At 32.4% G+C, this 19693-nt stretch overlaps 2 protein-coding genes across 2 annotated transcripts; both read left to right on the top strand.

Moving 5' to 3' along the window:
* Positions 1-11811: 11811 nt before the first annotated feature.
* Positions 11812-14294, top strand: LOC100258387 (glucan endo-1,3-beta-glucosidase 11). The gene is made up of 3 exons (XM_002270117.4): positions 11812-12142; positions 12238-13283; positions 13629-14294. The coding sequence occupies exons 1-3, from the start codon at positions 12073-12075 to the stop codon at positions 13722-13724; spliced, it is 1212 nt and encodes a 403-aa protein (XP_002270153.2). The 5' UTR covers positions 11812-12072; the 3' UTR covers positions 13725-14294.
* A 1678-nt stretch (positions 14295-15972) lies between these two features.
* Positions 15973-18860, top strand: LOC100263531 (uncharacterized). Its single transcript, XM_010657374.3, has 4 exons — positions 15973-16091; positions 16278-16465; positions 16551-16713; positions 18487-18860. The coding sequence occupies exons 1-4, from the start codon at positions 16014-16016 to the stop codon at positions 18730-18732; spliced, it is 675 nt and encodes a 224-aa protein (XP_010655676.1). The 5' UTR covers positions 15973-16013; the 3' UTR covers positions 18733-18860.
* The last annotated feature ends 833 nt before the right edge of the window (positions 18861-19693 follow it).

Genomic DNA, 19693 nt, shown 5'->3' with positions numbered 1-19693 from the left:
CTTTTAAGTGAAAAATGTGGCATGGATATTTTGAGAAGACATGATCATTTTACCTTGAAAATGTTCCAATTTGAGACTTTAAGAATTAAACCAATTTATCTTATATTGGGGAAAACAAATAGAAAATATTTATCTCATATTGTGAATATTTAAAAAAAAAAAATATGGGTCTTAATGTTTTCAATAATAGTTTTATGTTATTTAAAATAAAAAATTAAGAAAATATGTTTGATAATTAAATTTTTTTTTTATCTTTTATTTTTAAAAACAATTTAAAAATAAGATATTTAAAAAAAAATATTTTTTACTTGTTTTTTTATTATTTTTCTTTATTTTTTAAGGGATGTTTAAAAAATAATCATACAAATATATAAAATGATTAAAATAAAATATTATATATAAAAATTATCTTTAAACATATATAAAAATATTTAAAATATGTTAAAAATATTTGAGATTTTCAAAAAAAGTTTTATTTTATAAAAAATTAAACAATAATTTTCAAAAACTATTTTACAAAATTATATTTCAAAATAGTTACCGAACAACCCAATATTTTTATGAACGGTATGCGTAATGATGAAGGAATTATGAGCCGTGGTTCATTAGCCTAGTGGTCCAGTGCCTGTGGCCCCTCTTTGAAGGGTGATGCCAGGGTTGAATTCCAAAAGGGCAACGTCAAACTAATACTATTTTTTTTTTCACTAAAGTTAAAACATTAGACCATTCTACCCGCCATTTTCAGAAAGTGCCGTTGTGTTATGCATTCACTGGTTCATCCACCTTGGTTAGACAACATTTGTTCTCAAGCATTTTTAATTTTCCAAATTGATTGGTGCGTTTTTGCTTGCATGCATGCATGAAACAAAGCATCTTAAGAGTAGCCTAATCTACAACACGTCCACTTTGTTTTTTTAAATACATTTTTATACGTAAAATGGTTAAAATACTCTTTTCTTCAATCTCTTCACATGATTGTCCAAATTTTGAATTTTATGTGATATCTCACATCGGATAGAAGAGAAAGTTTCTAGTGCTATATATGTAAAGACTCCTCTTAATCAAATAGACGGATTTTAAAGTCGTGAGGACCCCTTTGAGTCTAAAGCGGACAATATCTACACGATTGAGAATGAATCATTATTATAAATAGTCCTCGACCTTGATGTGGGGGTTTGTTTGGCCTTGTAATGGATGAGTCATTATTATTCTATGAGATACATAGGAGAGAAAGTTTTTGACGCTATATATGTAAAGATTCCTCTTAACCAAGTAGACGTGTTTTAAAGAGGTCAAAATCGGGCAATATCTACACCGTTCGGAGCAGGTCATTATACCCTGTGTTTTCATTTTATTTATCTTTATTTCTTTCCCTTCTCTTTCTTTCGTGTTTATATACGGTTGGCAACAATAACTTGGGCATGCATCTAAATTTTTAAAGAAGAAGGAAGTGAAAGAAAGAAAATAAAGGAAAGTAAAGAAAATAAAGGAAAAATAAGGGTAATATTTTAGATAGATGGAAGAGAAAAGGTTGGAGAAGAGTGTAATTTAGTTATTTTATATAACATTTATTAAAAAAAAATTGTGAATCCAAAAAGAAATTGAGTGGATGCATTTAAAAATTCCTTTTAACATAAGAAAATTTTAATTTTAGCACAATATCAATAAAATAAATCAAATTTAAATACTTTAAAAAAAGATTATTAGAGACTTAACTGATGATTCATGAAAATTGATAATTAAGAAAATGTAAGGAGTTAGATAAGGATTGGAGTTTATAAAACGTGACTTTTTATCCTTTCCTTTACTTTCTAATCTTCTTTAATATGTCGTGTAATTTCAATTCATGCATGTGTCGTAATGCAAAAATGAAAATAAGATAAAATGTATTGAATGCAAATCAATGTATAAAAGGGAGTAGAGAGTATATGAATGGGTCCCAAAGAAGATATTGTGTCGGTACATTAAAAATGTAGGAGAGTGCAAATTGCATCACCAAGTAAAGGAAAGGAAAAAAAAAGTTGGCTTTGGGGGTAAGTGGATAAGAACACTCACATCTCATCCTTCCCACGTATGCCATTCCTTATCCACCCACCAAACACACTTTCTTTTTCTCAAATTATGTAATTTATCTCTGAATTTTCTCCCTAAATACTCATGTTACACGCCTTCCTTTTGTCTCCTTCCTAAAAGACGTTCTTAGAAACTTTATTCTAAATTTACCCAAATCTCCCATTACACATATTCTAAGTCATCCATTACCTTCCTTCCTAGCTAGCCAACTACCTTCCATGCTTTTTATTAGGTTATTGTTGAATGTCTTGAAATAATATAATAGGTACAAACTAATTCCACCGAACAAAAAAAGCATCTTAGAGTCAAACCACTTTTAAATAGCTCGAAAATTTATGCACCTAAAAAGAAACTTGACATATGAAAAAAATTGGAAATCATAATCAATGACTTATAAAATAATTGATAAAAAAGAGAAAAAGATATGAAAAAATAAATTTTTTTTATTAGATTGTAAAGAAGTCTGAATCAGTTTTATTGTATTTCGTTTTAGATACCAAAGGTCAAACTCTCACTAAGCTTGTAGATTTTTTTATGTGATGAATGGTGAGTTTATCCTCATTATATATTTAAACCTTTTTAAAATTTAGGATTTTGTTTTTTAAGATAGTGCGATTGCAATTGAAAGATATTTTTTGAGAATTTCATTATTATAACCTTTTTTATTTTTGGATTAATGGATTGTTGAGTGTTGATACACTCGTACAGATCATATTAATTATCGAACCATTTTAAAATTTTTATGTTTTTATGTTCATATATGTATGTGGTTTGATTAATAATTTCATCGAAAGCCCATAAAATAAAAATCTATAAATACCATAGCCCAATCAAAAGAATGAAAAATCCTCCTTCTCTATTGATTCCCTTTTATATTAACAACGATGAATCCCTTTATTATATTTCTTTTGATATATTTTTTAAATGAAAAAGTTTATTAAGAAGATTATCCTCTTATCCTCTTCAATAAGGAATACTATTATTCTTATTATTGTAAAGGTTTCAATGTACCATCCACGGCTAAGGTCCCCACTTTCGTTACTTAGATGCTTATGCATCATAGATTTTCTTCATTTTTATCAACCTTGAAAATGTTTGGGTGGGGGGTGTGGGGTGTGGGGTTTGACAATGATGAATACAGGCACACATGGACCAGGCTGAGGTTAGATTTATCATTTACCCATTTATTATATTGACCATATCCATGCCTACTCTATTCCTGCGTTCCTTTTTTGTGGGCTTTGACCGGAGCAGATTATCATATCCAATCATCCTAAAAAGGCAGTAAGGTATTGTTGAGTTCATTGTAAGCACCGAGTCAGCCTACGGCAGTCTGCATCCATAGCCCGGCTTTGTTCTCAAAAATAGATCCCACATCGCCTCCTCCCCAAAACTCTTACCAATTTGAATGCCGCTTCCCAACCATCAATTTGATACACTTTACAACCAGTTAACTTCCTCATGCAAGAATCAAATGATTCCATTTCTATGTTACTTAGCTTTCAAATCCAAATGAATAGGGATAACATTAAATATATTTTAAAAAATAAATGTTCTAATAAAAATGATGATCTTAGGTAAATATTTAACCTTTTTTTTTTCTTTTAAATTTCAAATCTCTTTTGTTCTATTTACCTACATCCGATGATAGTTTCTTTTACACGACTCATTTTTTAAACTTAATATTTTATAATTATTTTATATTTACAAGACTTTTAATATGAATATTTAACAAAGTAAATATTAGTTACAAATAATATGTTAGTTTGATGATTTAGAAAAAATTTTAATTAATTATATCGAATAATTTTAATACTTAAAATAAAAATCAAATAATAAATTTTAAATCAATAACTTAAAACATTATTTAACTTAAACAACTTAAGTCTTTAAATAAGAAGCATTAAACATCATTTAACTCATTATCATCGAACTTAAATTTTATAATATGGATTTTATTCTTTCATTTGTTAATCCCTTGATGAAGCCATCAACATTGTTAGGCTTATTTTTCTTTTAATAATTCAATTAAATTGTTAGGCTCCTTTGCACAAAATATTGTGCAATTTTATTTTGTAGAAATAAATTTGATGAATTAAGAGAAAATAACTTGTTATAGTTTGTTGATGTCAAAATTTTTAGTTAATTAAATTATCACTAAATTAGTTTTCAAAATTATGATTTCCTAATTCTACAAAATTTAGGGTTGAATGAATGAGACAAAAATGTTAAAATTAAGAAATCAAAATCTTTAAATTAAATAACTATATCTTAAAGGCTTTTCAAATTTGATTTTCTAATTTCACCTTTAAATAATAATGATTTTTTTCAATGAAAGAGAGATCGACAAAATGATTTCATAAGAGAAAAAAAAATTCACAAAGAACAAAATGTTTCACAAAACCTCTCTACCACTTTAGGCTCACGATTAACTACTTTTAATTGTGATCAAAACAAAGCAAAAGAATTAGAAAAAAAATATTCTATTACGAAAAATATTAACATTGGAATTGTATCTCATAATTATTAATTTTAATAAATCTTTTTATTTATATTATTTTTCTATAATTCTACTAATTTTGTAAGACTTTACCAAATTTGAATATCCGATATTCCTTCACTATTTTTTTCTCTGTCTTACTTTGCTTGGAATTTTCCAACACATAAAAGGTGCCAATAGCTTAAATTACATTGATATGTATAGTTGATTTTTCCCTTTTAAATGACTCAATCTTTAGGGCAAACAATAAAATTAAAACAACCGACAATAAAGTTAAAGTTTTAGCTTCAAAGGCCCCTATCTGTATCTAACTTCTAAGAAACATATACGTATCCTGAATTTTATCTTCCTTACTATATGACTATTGTAGTGTAATGATCGATGTTGCCTTGACATGATTTGTACCTTTCTTTTCTATCTAAAGCACTTCACCATCACTCCATTTATCAGTATCAACATCGACCAAAGAGCTGTGCCATTCAACAATGAAAATATCTTAATAAGATAATATATATTTTGATAAACTTTTTCACGTACGGTTCATGAATTCAAACAGTCGTTCCTTCTAATCCTTTCATGGTCATGTTGCTCTCTCTCTCTCATTATCTTAGTTTCTTTCATATCTTTTACCAATCACATTATAGACACCCTTAAAAGTATCTGACAATTACATTTTAGTCATTTAGAATCTTGAAATTACATTAACAACCCTTTAATTGACCTTGAGGTGGCATGACAACCCCTTTCCCGGATGTTGACAAAGCTTGAAGATTAAATGATTAATTATTGATGATAACAATAATTAAAAAAAAGCCTAAAATATCTATTGTTCTCTTGAGCCTTTGAGAGTTCATGTTATAGACACCCTTACAATTACACTTTAGTCCATTAAACTTTTGGAATTACATTAACAACCTTTAACTTACCATGATGTAACATAACGACTCTTTTCACTGATGTTGAGTGTAGACAAGAAGATTAATCAATGATGATAACAATAATTAAAGAAATGACTAATATCCTTTGTTTTATCTATCTTATTCCATCTTATCTTATTTTCTAATTTATCTTAGTAATTTTTAATATAAATTAAATTAACTCTAATTAACCTTTCTATAAAATAATTTTCTTCTAATTTTCTTCAAATTATTACTAATAAATTTAATAAAAATTTATAAAATTCCCTTAATCCTAATTAAGATTTTTTTATATAAATTTTTTTAATTAAATATGTTAATCATAATTAACCTCAAAATATCATTAATTAGAATAGCTAAATAATTTTAAATAATAATCAAAGTATTAAATATAAATTACTTCCTATTTAATCTTGAATTTCAAATTAAATTTAAGTAACCTTCTTTTTTCTTTTTTTTTCGTTTATGTCATCTTCTTCATGTACTTCTGAAATCAAATTAGGAAAATAAATCTAAATCTTATTATTATTATTATTATTATTATTATTTTAAATCTTTGTACACTTTCCAAATCAATTCTTAAATTACAAAAACAATAAAAAAAAAATAAAAAGGATTTATATTTCATTTCCAAAGTACATTGATGGATTCCTTCCGCATAAGGCCATTATATGTTAGTTTTTAGTTACTTCACAATTACCTAAGTTTTCTTGATCATATAGGCTAGCTTTATTAGAAAAGCGGTTTTTAAAACAGTTATATAATGTTTTATAAAATAAAAATCTATTTTTAAATGTATTTTAAAAATAATTTTTATTTATAATGTTTTATTTTTAATTATTCTCTATATTTTATGATTATTTTTTAATAAAACAAGTAAAAACAATTAAAATATGTTCTTTAAAAGTATCTTGTTTTCCGATTTTATTTTTAAGAATATAATTTTTTTTTTCGTTTTTTGCTTGCTAAACACATTCTTTTATTTATTTATTTATTTATTTTATTTTGAAGAATAGAAAACTACTTTCAAAGACAATAGCTGGATAGAGCCAAAATCTCTACTTGTTTAATGTACAAGGACATAGCTGGCAAATTTGGAGCAAATAATCTCTTGCTAAATACTTGCCTATGAGAAGTATCAAGGGAGGTCTCTCACTCGTTTTACGATGAAATTCACTATACACTGTAGATTTTTTTTTTCTTTTTTACAAAGTCATATATAACATATCAATGAAAGGGAACTTTCTCATCTTCATATGTTCCTATTACTAATATCTATTAGACTAGCAACGATACTGCTCTTTGAAATAATGATTGGAAAATAACTCTAGAATACTAGATATGTAAATTAAGTTGGAGATAGTTAGGCCTCATTTTAAGCCTCAATGAGTAAAAGCCTTGAGATGGGTGTGTTGTAAGATGATTAAGCCTTATTATGAGCCTTTGGATAGTTAAGTTCCAAGATGAGCATAAATGAGTGATTTTGAACCAGATAATGATTCATTAGTTTGATCTTATTGGCAATCAATTGATTTTTAGATGATCAAAGGTAGGTTATGTGTTTGGAGCAATGTTTCAAAAACTAGATCGGAGCGGTCGGTTGTCGGTCGATCACCGTTTTGGTTTGATCCGATCAATTGGACCGAATTGGGATTGAACAGGAGTTGGATTGCCAATTCAGGCTGTCCAACTAGTAAACCGAACAAACTGATCGATTCACAAGGAATCGACCGGTTCAAATGATTTTAATTTTTTTTTTAAACAGCATCAAAACGACGTCGTTTTGATGCTTCTGTCATCAAAACAACGTCGTTTTTGAGTCTTGTATAACAAAATGAAAATCTGAAAAATCCTAAGCTTGCAACCTCCAAAGTCCAACCCTCCCCCCGCAGCAACTACTGGTCTGCCACCGACGCGTCGTGGCCCGTGACACCCGGATGGCTCCCGTCGGTAGCCCGCAACACCTGAACGACTCCTGCCAGTAGCTCGCGACACCTACACAACTCCCGTCGACGTTGGAAACCTCCCCACCCCCTCCTTCTCCCTATTGTAAACATCCCACACCCCCCCCCCCCCCCCGCTCGACTATGAATAGAGGAAATGTGAAAACAATCTAATCAGGTGCCTTTCTTGTTCCACTGTGGCACTTTGATCCATTCAACCAGAAATTGAGAAAAGAGAGGAAAATGGAAAGAAATGGAAAAAGACAAAAAAATTGTCATTATTCATGCAATCAGTTTGGTAGTTTCCTTTTGGGGGTTCAATTGCAAAGAAAAAACTTTACCAATTGGGGGTTCCATCAAAATATCTAGTTTGATATTTTTCTGTTTGGGGGTTCAATTAGTTTGGTAGTTTGACTAGTTTCTTTATGGGTGAAGCAATCATAGGAAATAGACATTTTAATTTGAATGTGGGAGTGATGGGTGATGGGGTTGGAGCCAATTGGGATAGGGCAAAATATCAAATTTCTTGCATAATAAAATTTAGATAGAATTTATTAAATTTTAATAATATATAAAATAATAAGATATATATTTATGATGTTACCAGTTCAACTACCGGTCCGACTAGTGTACCGTGAATCGGTAACTTTTCCGGTTCAATGACCAGTCTAGTTTTAAAAACATTGGTTTGGAGCTTCATTTTGGAGGAGGGATTATTGAAAAACAACCTTAAGATGGATATGAAAGGTTGGTGATGGTTTGGCCTTAGGTTAATCCTTTTAAATCTCAATATGGTGTCGAATCTTCTGAAGTATGTAAGACAGATGGGTAAACTTTGCTACAAGACTCCAGATAAGTAAAGGCCCCTAGATAGATGTGTTGTGGGATGCATGGAATGAAAAATCGGATTTTATTGACGATATTTGGTCGATATATCAGACATCGGACGACCTCAAAATGAAATTCAACACCAATTATAGAACAGGAGGAATATCGGTAAAAAATTTGGCAAAATGGGCGAAATATCGGTTTGGAACCGATAAATCGGCGAAAAAATCGAGCTTGAAGCGACACGTGGAATAGTGAAGGAAGCCTGTCAAAATATCGGAGATATATCGACGAATATATTGGATATATCGTCGATATATCACGGAAATATAAGAGATTTTTTTGAAAGTTTTTATTTTTATTTTATTTTAATATTTATCCTTTTTTTTAATTGTTAATTTATTTTTTATTTTAAATCTATATTATCATTTTATTTTTAACTACTTTTTATATTTATCTCATTTATGCATGACATGTTCGTACTTACAATTAATACTATCAAAACTCCATGTCTTGGTATGAATATTGTCTTCAATAAGATGGACTCCCTTCATCTAACAATATGATGGAATCACATCCATTTTCATTTTGGTATTAAGGAATATTGCATGTCATATGTATTATGTTTATGTGTAATTTTTTTTCATTTAATAAAATCAAATATTTCTTAACTAAATTTTAACTTCTAAGTGTACAATTCCAAAATTCATATTTTCTATTTTTAAAATCCAATTATCGTAAACTGTTTACCGATAATTTTTTCTTTGACCATATTGATGTCAATTACACTTATAAAATAACTTTAACATGTATATTTTTGCTTATTTTATCATTCTTTGGATTTTTCTAAGCATTCCCATCAATTTTGGATAATTTTTGTCTCACCAATATTTGTGTAAAAATATCCATAGATATTTCTTCGATATTTTCGATATATCTATAAAATCCAAGTACCGATATATCCGTATTTACCGATATTTCAATCCATGGTGAGATGGTTAAGCCCTAGTGTGAGTGTTTGAATAGTTAAGACCTTAGATGAATGTAAGAGTCCATTTGATAATGTTTTTAAAAAGTATTTTTAACTTAAAAAGTGTTTTTGAAGAAAAATCATATATTTAACAAAATTAAGAAACACTTTTAAAATTTTGAAAAGTCACTTACAATATTGAGAAATCATTTATAATATTTTTTGGAGAAACATTTTATAGATTATTATGTTAAAAATACTTGCAAAGACAACACTTTTATTAAAAAAATAGTTCAAATAAAAATACTATCAAATACACTCTGAATGAATATAAATGTATGACATTCAACTATATAAAGAAAATTAACTTGACCTTATTAGTAGTCAAATAGTTTTTAAATAAGATGGGTGATGTTTGTTTTTTTACTGAATAAAAAAAATCAAAATATTTGATTTTTTCTATTCAATTAAAAATAATATGTTGATATCATCTAACATAATTAAATTGAACCATCCGTAGTCTATTATTGTAATAAGTGGTATTAGAACTATGTTATAGTTTAAGTTGGAGGATTCACATATTGGAAAGGGATTATTAGACATGCAACAATTCTCCTTCCCAATAAAATGACTTTAAAAAAATGACTTACGGATGAGCATGCTAGGTTGGAGATGATCCATTGCCGCTAGGATCAAGCCGTCGGATACTTAATGATATCATTTCATTAAGTATTGTCTATACTTCGACGTAGGAACTTGGTACCATATATAATATTCAAATTGCATATGGAAGAATGGTTGAAGAACTTTAGTTTGGTGGTTGAAGTCCGAGGTGTAAAGTAAGATTGACCCAACGTTTACTAGGTTTGTATTGATTGAGACACGTGTAGTTAAGCCATGTTTCTTTGACCAATCTGTTAAGTGCATGCATGGTGACATGTCATAGTTTTAAATAAATAAATAAATAAGTCACATTTGCTAGTGCCATCTAAAAATTTCGTTTGAACACGTCTCCCAAACTACCATTTGAAGTAGTTGAATCACCTTGGGATTTTGAGAATTGTCTTATCAATGGAGTGGAAGGCCTCCTCTTACAAAGGATCTAACATAAACAACTATTAATTAATTTTTAGAAAAATAAAAACATTTAAAAAGATTAATTAACTTATGAAAAAGCATATTCTATAACAAGTTTCTCTTCATTTTATTTTAATTTAGATTTCTCTATATTTTTTCTATGGTCATTCATCAAGTTCACATCTTATTTAGTTCATCAAAGTTTTTAATAAATTTTCCATTAGCCTTCTTGAAAATATTGAGACCACATATAATAAAAGTAAATTAACGAAAAATATAAAAAAAGACATGAAATAAAAAAAGATTTAAAATAAATAAAAATTTTTGTATATTATTTTTACAATTTTATATAAAGATTAAATAATTTTAAAATATATCATTTTTATCAAATTTTAATTAAAAAAAAATGTCTTTCCCTGCATGCATTTGAGAGACAAAATAAAAACTCAAATTTGTAAAATCTAAATTTAATATATTTATGTAAAAATAATTAAAATTTTATAATTTTTTCTTTATTTTATAAAATGTATTGCCTTTCATCATCAAACTATTATCTTTGAATGATATAAATTTTAATTTTTAATAATTTTCTATATTTTAAATACATGTGCATTTTCTACTTTCCTTACTACTTATGTGGATGGTCGGCTTGGCGTTTTGCCCACTAAGGGGCATTCATACTATGAAAATAAAATAAGGTAAATTGGCTTCTGCCAACAGTTCTTGTTAGTCCGAAAAAGTAATAAAATTTTACTTTTCAATTAATAAAGCAAATCATCATTAGTGGAATCGCTCTTTTTTGCTTCGTAAGACACCGTCATCTTGTACAAAGGTAAGAGAAGATCAATTTTCCTTTTTCTTTCCTAGGGTAAATACAATATCTGATGTTCTTTTTTAAAATCATGAAAAGTACATAGGGATAAAACTTATATATTTGACCATCATTGTAAAAATAAATGAACTTTTTATGATGAAACCTTAAGACTATTTACGAGGACTCAAATCGTCTTGTAATAATCAACATCGAGTAAATTTAGATTATTATTAATGACAAGATTCAGAATCCAAAATTATATATTACTTATTGAGAGTATATTTGTATATGATCAGGTGTATATTATATTATAGGTTAAAGGCAAATTCCATAATTTATACAAGGTGTTTGAAAAATCAATTTAATAATTTAATTGAAGATTATAATTTAAATTAAAAATAATTTTAATAAATCAACTTAATATAATTTAATAATTTGAATATTAATTATTAAGTTTTATCAAATACTTAAAGATTAAATTAAATAAAATTTTTTTAAGGGTAAACTCAAAGGAATCATCAACCAACTTGACTTTTGGTTGATTATTATAGAATTAAACAATGGGATCCTCCAATCACCTCAAATATTTAATCCATAGAAGGTATAGTGGGATTTGCCTTTGCTTTTATGTGAAGAAATTGGGAGGGCATCATGGGAAATATGAATGTGGAATGGGGACAAGGCAGCCCATAAAAGAAACGAAAGAGAAGGAGATGAGAAAACCAACCAAGTCATTTAAAACGAGTTAAGAGGTAAGTGCCAAAGGCAAGGCACGGCAAAGCCAAACCTCCCTCTAACACAAACAGCAACATATTTTCAAACAAGCAAAGAAAAGAATTCACTGCAATTCTCTTCTAGCATCTCTCCTTCTCTCCCTGTCTCAGCTTGGATCATTCATATATTAATCCTAGCCCCTCTACCCGTCTCTATCTTGCTACCTTCCTCTGTCAATGGCTGCAACATTTATGAGCAGAATCTCCATGTTCCATGCTTTTATTCTATCAGCTCTCTTTTTCTCAGGTACCCAGTTTTTAAAATTTTTGTTATCTTTCTCATCAATGTGCATGTCTGGACGTTAGTATCTGAAAATTTAATTTTTGTTTGTGGATTTACAGATTGTGGCTTTCTACGAGGAGTTGCGTCTTTTGGCATCAACTACGGCCAAATTGGCAACAATCTGCCGCAGCCGGAGAAGGTCCTGGATCTCCTCAGCTCGCTAAAGATCACAAAAACGAAAATTTACGACACGAATCCTCAAATTTTGACTGCATTTGCCAACTCCGGTATCGAACTCATTGTGACAGTTGAGAACGACAAGCTAAGCGACTTAACGGACCCCCAGCAAGCCCTTCAATGGGTGAGCAGCCGCATTAAGCCATACTTTCCGGCCACGAAGATCACTGGAATTGCGGTTGGAAATGAGATATTCACCGGAGACGACATGACACTAATGTCATATCTGGTACCAGCCATGATCAGCATTCATGGAGCTTTAGTTCAACTAGGACTGGAGTCTTACATCCAAGTTTCAACCCCTAATTCGCTAGCCGTTCTTGCCGAGTCGTACCCACCTTCGGCTGGCAGCTTCCAAGGCGAGCTCACCGGAGTCATGTCACAATTTTTACGGTTCTTGTCCAACACCAAGTCACCCTTTTGGATCAATGCATACCCTTATTTTGCTTATAAAGATAGCCCAACTCAGATTTCTTTGGACTATGTCCTCTTTAACCCTAATTCAGGGATGGTTGATCCTTACACCAAGCTACACTATGACAACATGCTCTATGCTCAGGTAGATGCAGTTATTTGTGCAATTGCTAGGATGGGCTTTGAAGGGTTGGAAGTTAAGGTAACAGAGACTGGGTGGCCGTCGAAAGGGGACGTAGATGAAGTTGGTGCAACTGTGGAAAATGCGGCTATCTACAACAGAAATTTGCTAAGAAGGCAATTAGAAAATGAAGGGACCCCATTGAGGCCTAATATGAGGCTGGAAGTTTATTTGTTTGCTTTGTTCAATGAGGATTTGAAGCCTGGGCCGACCTCCGAGAGGAATTATGGTCTTTATCAACCTGATGGAACCATGGCTTACAATGTGGGGCTTTCGGCCTTATCAACTACTTCATCAACCGCCACCATTTCTCTTACTTCATCAGCCACCAAGGTACAACCATAGGTTTTTCTCAAATCTTTATGTCAAAATTTCTTTAATATTAAATCATATTTATGGTGGAAAACAGAAAGGAAAGAAGAAAGGTGGAGGCCACAAGAAAAAGTGTATATCAATGCAACCAGGGACTTGTAAATGTGTCATAGATTCTTTTTTCTATATATATATATATATATATATATATATAAAGAAGAAAAAACTGAGACCATGAGTAGTATGATATTGTAGGATGTTATATATATATATTGATCAATGGTATATTTATCTGATTCATTTGTTTTATCCTTTTTTTCTTTTCTTTTCCTTCCGTTTCTTTAAACGACATTCATTGTGAAACAGGCTGCAAACAAGGGATACCTATATCAAAGCTTGGTGTACTGGATGTTTGTATATTTGCTGGCTTTCCAAGTTTTTATGACAACAAGACCATTTTAACAAAATGGGCCGGGTTGATCATTTAAATATTAACTCGTGTCAAGGGAAAATTGGGTTGCCCTTTGGGGCCTTTTTTCACTCCAAACATGCAAATGAGGCTCCTAGACAAGGGCAATTCAGGTAAGACTCCAAATATATATAAGGGTATATATATATACCCCATTTTCCACAATCAAACTACAAGAATCTCTCTATGTTGATGGGCGTTTGATACCAAATTTCGCTACAAATGAGCAAGTCCTTTCAATCTCATGGGCCATTGACTATCATCATTTGTGTAGAGTTCCATGCATCCATCATCCCCACCACGAGTGACACCAGCTTACCATCCCAGTTGCGTATTCGGTACATACAAGACAAGAGCATTGAATTATCGATGATGTGGAAGAAATGTTTCTCAATTCAATTGTTCTTTTTCAGGAAATTTATGTGTATGTATATTTAAGCCAAGAAAAACATTGTAAGGCTCTCCTCATTGGTTTCAACTAAAGCTCTCTACTTTTGGGGCGTGGAATCCATAAACTGTTCACATATATAAAGATTCATCACCGCGTTTGCTTTCTTCCTTTCCCCTCTTTCTCTCCACACACATATATGCATATAATTATTTAACAAAGTTGGTAAACAAATATGAGATAAGGAAAACCAAAGTGTAAAACTTTAGGCTTTGTTTTGGTCCCCATTTTTTTTTATCCTCAGCAGGACAATGGGCGGCTCAGCTTTATTCCCTGACCATAACCGTCATCAGAGGCCATTTTACATGCACACTTTTTCAAAGGAGCTTTTGCTTTGTGTAGAGATGGGAGACATGTCAGCTCTCCCTTGTATACCAACTGATGAGGATGGGTCTTCCCATCTCACATCACTCTATGGCCCATGGCGGTGCACATGCACTCCAATATATACCATTCCCACTTTCCAATCAGGAGATCTTGTCTTCTGAAATGCTGTGTTTCTTAAAATAAGCCTATATTTTGTGGGTTTCTGTAGCTCGGCGGTTTGGTGGCTTCTGGGGGGTGACATGTCTTAGTGGGAATACATGGAGTCAGGGTCCCATGAACACGTACTTAAACCAGCATTCCCATGTGCCCCTTAGTGACAGTGATGGCAATTAGATAGTGGCATTATTGCACCCTAACTGAGCCCATGAGCTTAGGAAATAAGGTAGTTGCAGGGACCCTGATGTGGTTTATTCTATTTTGGTGGTCATCACACCCTTTTGGCTTCTTTTGCCTCAAGTTTCACCTTACTGCAAACAGACCCTAAATCTACTTAATCCGATTTGCTTAGTTGATGTACATGGGGATGAGACACCACAAATTTTAACTGAAATGCAGGGATAAAGCAACAGGAAAGAACTCAGATTATGACATATATATGGTTTTAAATATGATCATGACCTTATAAATAAGTCTTTTTCTGGACAGAAAGAGCAAACCTTCCGTTTTTCTTCTTCCTTCTAATTTTTCTTTTAAGAAAAAGTTCATCCAGAGCTAATGAAAGGCTGTCATGTGATCAAAAGGACTTCTTCCACCCTTTTTTTTTGGAAGAAAGAGAAAAACAAATATATATTTTGTAGCAGAATAAGCAACAGTACAATTTCAGCGATGGACAAAGCGAGTAGCCAACTTGCGTGGGGGCCATTTTCAGAAATCAATCAGAATCAACAACCCATTCATGGAGAGTGGAATGATGGATTGATTAGCTTCCCACCATGTAAAGGGTGAGCTTCGGTTGATTGCTTTAGGGATACATTAATTTAATCGCCATGATTTGAGGAGATGCCTTAACGAAGCTGCATATGGAAGTTTTCTTACAGTTATATATGGTTAGGCCAATTATTTTAAACGTAGCCCAAAGAAGAAGAAGGATAAAGTTCTTATACAGAATCTCTTGAGATGCAAACACCGGCTTAGTTATATGATTGGTATTCTTTTCTTTTCCTTTCCAATATATTATCTCGCTAAGGTAGTGAAGTGTTTTGATCTTCTCCCCACTGGTTTCTACTTTCTTCCCAATTTAACGCCTTTGTTTTAGGGTTGCAACTCAAAACAGTTTCAGCCTAATCAACTAGATTAGGCTAATCAGAAGCCCAAGCCCAAGCCCAAGCCCAAGCTCATACGAAGTAAAAAGGCTTGCCAACTACTGATGGGCCAAAGGCCCAAACCAATAGTCAAAGTTGGCTTTTTGACTTTTCCTAACCATGGCCAATGGGATCCCACCGCGTTTCATAAATGGCCCAATACTATCTAAAGAAAGTTCAAAATTCGGAGGTCTCTGTGGCGGGAAATGGCGCTCTCATCTGCATTCAGAGAGAGGCTTGAACAGATGGAACATTCCAGAAACCAAAGGCTCTCTCTCCTTCAGGTTCCATACACACCCTAGCCTTCTACCTGCTTGCTATGAAGTCAAAGGACAACTAAAGAAGATTTGAATCTTTTGTTTTCTCAGTGATGAATTTTTTTTTCCCTCCTTTCGCCTTTTTCTCGGAAACCAAAAACCGTTATTATTGTTCGCGCTATGGAAGTTCCGTAACTGTTCGCTCCTCTTCAGGCCGAGAAAGATCTACAAGCGAACAAATCTCAGGTCTTAGCAGCGAAGTTCGCAAACATCAGAGCAATGGAACGGCGGTGCTTGGTGCTGGAGCAGAAGATCGCGTCACAGAACTTTAAGATCTCAGCTACCAGATCCGAAATTGAGAGCCTCGTTTCGAAATATAATTTGGACTTGCAACAGCTTAGGTGAATATCATATGAATCGCAGTAGTATGATTCTTGAATTGAATGGAGTATTATTAAACTAAATTGATGCTTTGGTTGGGGCTAGGGTTTTGAAGAGTGAGGTATGTGAGCTCGAGGAGTTGGAGAATGAGAAGGAGAGGTTTTATGGCTTGAAGGAGTCTGAAATGAAGGAGTTCAACGCACAAGTGGAGAGGTTTGTTTTGGAATGTCGGAAGCAGGTGGAAGAATTGAGAAACCGCCTAAATGAGGTAAATGAAGATTCTATGCTTGTTGTTCTGTAATATGTGAAGTATCAATACAAGGTGTTATCAGCTCGGTTCTGTTCAATCTAATACTATGATTGTCAGATCATTTTACCCAAAGGCATCAAACCTGCGGAGCCTACCTCAAGGTGTTATGCCACATTATATTATAATGGTCCTATTTCTTGAATTCCCATTGCACTTTCATATAAGGAATTTATGGTTTTTAATTCTAGTTACACACTTTTTTTGTTGCTAAATTTCATTCATCTATAGAAGTGTAGGGCCTGTCAATTTCAAATGTGGTTCAAAACTCATACTACATGTTTTGAGATATCTTGTATTTTGAGCCCTGGAGAGCCAATTAGCCATAGGTGATTAGGATTGTGCCAAAATCTCAGGATCTCTGGCTGAGAATTTAGAGGTCAGGGGGTTTTGTAACACTAATTAATTGTGATAGTGGATCTTTGGGCTGTGTATATAGCCAACTACTGTACCACATAAGCCCTTGTTTCTAATTAGTAGCTCTTTGATTTCTTTACTTTAATCTTGTGCTTGATATATTACCCGGCCTGATGCCCAACAGTAGACTTGTCAATGGGATGCATAAAATTAACTTTGTGGTTTTGTAGAACTCCTCTCATTTTGTTTCAATGTCTTTGGGAGCTTATGCCTGCATTCACTGCAAATGAACAATAAAATAGATAAGCTATAAACATAACTTTTAGCTCTGATGACCTTTCTAAAACTTCATAAAACTCATGAGGAGGTGAGTCGAGCGATTGAGGTTTGGTGAATCATCAGGTTGACTTTAATCTTGCATGATAATACCCCACTTTATTATCATCATGTTCACTAAATGATGAACCAAACCAAGTTAACTTGTCCTGGTTGAGTTGACCCAAGTGAGATTAGTAGTGGTTTTGATCAACCGGATAACTTAAGTGGATAAATAGAATTTCAAAATAACAAGAATGTGAGTATTTCCCTGTCAAAAACTTTCCATTCCATAATTGGTGAGTCAGCTATGATCAATATTTAAGAAAATTGAGGATTACAAATTACAAAAGAACAGAATAGAGAATCACTATTTAGTTTGTTGTTATTGTTACTAAGCTTTGGACACAACAGGAAAATTGGCTTAGGATATTTGCTGGAAAGTGAAGTTAAAAGAATAGAAAACCGCAAATGTCTTGAGTGACTTCCCTGTTAGTGTTTGGAAGGGCCATCGCTCAATGGATAAAAGTTACTCTAGGGATAACAGGCTGATCTTCCCCAAGAGCTCACATTGATGGTAAGGTTTGTCACCTCGATGTTGGCTTTTTACCACCTGGGACTGTAGTATGTTTCAAGGGTTGGGTTGTTCGCCCATTAAAGTAGTAAGTGAACTGAGTTCAGAACGTCATGAGACAGTTTGGTCTATATCTGGTGTGGGTGTTAGAGTATTGAGAGGACCTTTTCCTAGTATAAGAGGACTAGGAAGGATGCACCTCTGGTGTACTAGTTATCATGCCCATGGTAAACACTAGGTAGCCAAGTGCAAAGTAGATAATTGCTGAAAGCATCTAAGTAGTAAGCCAACCCCAAGAAATAAAAATTTTCAAATGACTAACATAGAATATCACCTGGATTGTGTTGGTGAGTGATCTCATTCAAATTAAATTTGTGGTCTTAACTTTCATAACAGGGAAGAATTTCTCTCTGATAATTACTTGTTATTAGAAGCTTCTTTGATTAAACTCAAGTCACACTCTTCACATTAGTTAGACCTTCTTTCAGCTCAAGTTGCGTTTTATGGATCCTCAAGGCAAGAACAGATATTTGGATAATTTTCAGATAGCTGCAGCTGAGATGAGGAAGTCAGAGCTTTTAGCTGAGAAGGAGAATTTGGATAGAAGCTTGGCCACTAATTACCAAATAAGAGCGCAGTTACAAAAGCAGCTTCAGAATATATTAATTATGCAAAACCAAAAGAGAATGAAGCTAACACAGTTTCCTGACAGAAGCTCAAATAGCAAGTCTTGATGATCTGAAGAGAAATTGGGTATGACAATTATTATGTTGACTAAACAAGGTTGTTGGAGTTTTACCTTTGTAAAACGATGCTGAGTTTCAATAGTTACATGATTTTCACTTGCTGTAGTGAAAGAAAATTGAGGATCCTTCCTTGAATATTCTAACCGTAAATGTGATGATGGTAAATCAAACTTTTGATGCTTGATGTAGGAAGGTGAGCTTTAGATAAGACTTCTTCCACCTGAACAATTTGTAAGTAAAACATAACAGGGAATGGATCTTTCTTTGCAAATTATCCTAGTTTTGAATTGCATGTTGTATTGATCGAATTTATTACTTTTTGCCAATGCCGTTGGGGATTCTCTGTACTCTGTACTCTGTAGTCTATCATCCATTAGGGAGGAAACTCATCAAGAGATGCAGCGAAAAAAATTTAGTAGAACTCTGGGAATGAGTGGGGTATTAATGAGCCTATGTCCGGATGTTGAAATAGCAAGGAGGAGTAAGTCCATGGAAATGTGAGCAGAGCTAGTGATTTTCTGAGCAGGCCTACGATGCTAAATTCTCAGCATTGGTTTTGTTCTTGTGGTGCCTCCACTATCTTTTGTCTTTTGATAAGATATTTCAGTTGTACCATTAATTGGAATTGCAGACTAATGGTCTTGGAACCTATGGTACTCAACATTCCATTGATGTCGAGTTCAAAACAAAATAGAAATGATTGTGTCTTCCCATTGGGTTGCCAAACTGGCAAAAGGATGGGCGTCAGTAACTTCAGTGGTGTACTATTTACAAGTACGCCGTTTATGCCATAGGGCTTATTAGAGAAGCTTAAAAGGCCTGTAGTTGAACTTGAACTTAGTCCAAGTCCCAAATCTGTTGGTTTAGGCCAAGGTTGAAGCGTGGCTCGCATTTTGTTCTCGAAAGAAGTGTCTTCCATAATAACTTTGAGTATACACGAGGATGAAAG

The sequence above is a fragment of the Vitis vinifera genome, chromosome 10 (genome assembly GCF_030704535.1).
Source record: "Vitis vinifera cultivar Pinot Noir 40024 chromosome 10, ASM3070453v1".
In the NCBI taxonomy this organism is placed as follows: Eukaryota; Viridiplantae; Streptophyta; class Magnoliopsida; order Vitales; family Vitaceae; genus Vitis; species Vitis vinifera.
This window is presented reverse-complemented; position numbering and strand designations above follow the sequence as displayed.

What these genes read in the sequence shown, in the direction of transcription:
- LOC100258387 (XM_002270117.4), top strand. Translation starts at nt 12,073, where the DNA reads ATGGCTGCAACATTTATGAGCAGAATCTCCATGTTCCATGCTTTTATT. An exon ending in ATCAGCTCTCTTTTTCTCAG is followed by an intron (nt 12,143 to 12,237) that starts GTACCCAGTTTT and finishes GTGGATTTACAG; the next exon opens with ATTGTGGCTTTCTACGAGGA. An exon ending in TTACTTCATCAGCCACCAAG is followed by an intron (nt 13,284 to 13,628) that starts GTACAACCATAG and finishes ATTGTGAAACAG; the next exon opens with GCTGCAAACAAGGGATACCT.
- LOC100263531 (XM_010657374.3), top strand. Translation starts at nt 16,014, where the DNA reads ATGGCGCTCTCATCTGCATTCAGAGAGAGGCTTGAACAGATGGAACAT. An exon ending in AAAGGCTCTCTCTCCTTCAG is followed by an intron (nt 16,092 to 16,277) that starts GTTCCATACACA and finishes GCTCCTCTTCAG; the next exon opens with GCCGAGAAAGATCTACAAGC. An exon ending in TGAGAAACCGCCTAAATGAG is followed by an intron (nt 16,714 to 18,486) that starts GTAAATGAAGAT and finishes ACCTTCTTTCAG; the next exon opens with CTCAAGTTGCGTTTTATGGA.